General features: G+C 42.9%; 1 protein-coding gene across 1 annotated transcript; it reads left to right on the top strand.

Annotated features, from left to right (window-relative positions):
* The first annotated feature begins 822 nt into the window (after positions 1 to 822).
* Positions 823 to 1,176, top strand: LOC141687260 (uncharacterized). The gene has a single exon (XM_074492471.1). The coding sequence runs from the start codon at positions 823 to 825 to the stop codon at positions 1,174 to 1,176; it is 354 nt and encodes a 117-aa protein (XP_074348572.1).
* Positions 1,177 to 1,397: the final 221 nt, after the last annotated feature.

A 1,397-nucleotide genomic window follows, 5' to 3' on the forward strand; every position in this document is an offset into this window, starting at 1 on the left:
TATAGTGTTGACAGAACCTTCCTCACAGGGGAATGATCTTGGCAAAGTGAGAGATGAGTTTCCACACCCTTGGTGGATTTTACACGTCGATGGGGCTGTGAATAATAATGGAGCGGGAGCCAAGATTATTCTGATTACCCCGGAGGGGCACCATCTGATGAGTGTCATTCACTTCAAGTTTTATGTCACAAACAACGATGCTGAATATGAAGCCTTAATCAATGGTTTTAAAATGGCTTTGCAAGTGGGAGTTGTGAATTTAATAGCTCAAAGCGATTCGAAGTTGGTGGTAATTCAAATTAATGGGGGGTTCCAAGCTCGAGGCCCTTGAACGGAGTTGCACATGAGGTATGCGCAGCGCTTGTTATAAATATTTGGTAGCGCCAAACTAGAGGGTATGCCAAGAGAAGAGAACGACAATACGGATGCCTTGGCATAAATGGGCTCACATATGGACAATGTGTTGCTAGGACAAATTCCCTTGGGGAGTCAAGAAATTCCAAGCATTCCAGAAATAAGTGTGTTTCAGACGCAAGAGGTCAGCAGGAGACTTGGATGACCCCGATCCACAACTATATTCGCACGGGAACTTTGCCGGAAGACAAGCTACATGCTCGATGCCTTCGTTATCATGTTGCGAGGTATGTGGAGTATGACGGGGTATTGTATAAGAGAGGCTTTAATCAGCCGCTTTTGTGATGTGTAGATCTCAAGAAAGGACATTATATTCTCAGGGAGATATATGAAGGCATCTGTGGTAATCACTCGGTGAGTGGTTCATTGACATTGAAAGTTCTTAGACAGGGATATTAATGGCAAACCATGAAAGAAGATGCTTTTAAGTTTGTTAAGGCGTGCGATCGCTGCCAACGATTTGCCAATTATTCCAACGCCCCTGCAACATCCATAACTTCGTTGGCAAGCCCTTTGCCTTTCGCCATGTGGGGAATTGACATTAGTGGAGAACTTCCCAAGGACAAGGGGGGTGTGAAATATGTTGTTGTAGCTGTTGATTACTTTGAAAAATGGGCGGAAGCTATGCCATTGACCACGATTACGGCTAAGAAAATCAAAGATTTTATTTTCAATTCCATAGTATGCAGGTTTGGTATTCCGTATAAGCTCATATATGACAATGGGAAGCAATTTGACAGCAAAAAATTAAAGAAGCTTTGAGAAGATTTATACATCAAGAAGGACTTCGCTGCAGTCTATCATCCGCAAAGTAATGGCCAGACGGAAGCCATAAACAAGATCATTAAGCATACTCTAAAGGCCAAGTTGGAATAAAAGAAAGGAGATTGGCCAGAGCAGCTGCCAATGGTTATTTGGTCTTATAACATAACTCCAAGGTCAACTACTGGTGAGTCCCCTTTATGCTAGCTTACGGGTATGAA

The sequence above is a fragment of the Apium graveolens genome, chromosome 2 (genome assembly GCF_009905375.1).
Source record: "Apium graveolens cultivar Ventura chromosome 2, ASM990537v1, whole genome shotgun sequence".
In the NCBI taxonomy this organism is placed as follows: domain Eukaryota; kingdom Viridiplantae; phylum Streptophyta; class Magnoliopsida; order Apiales; family Apiaceae; genus Apium; species Apium graveolens.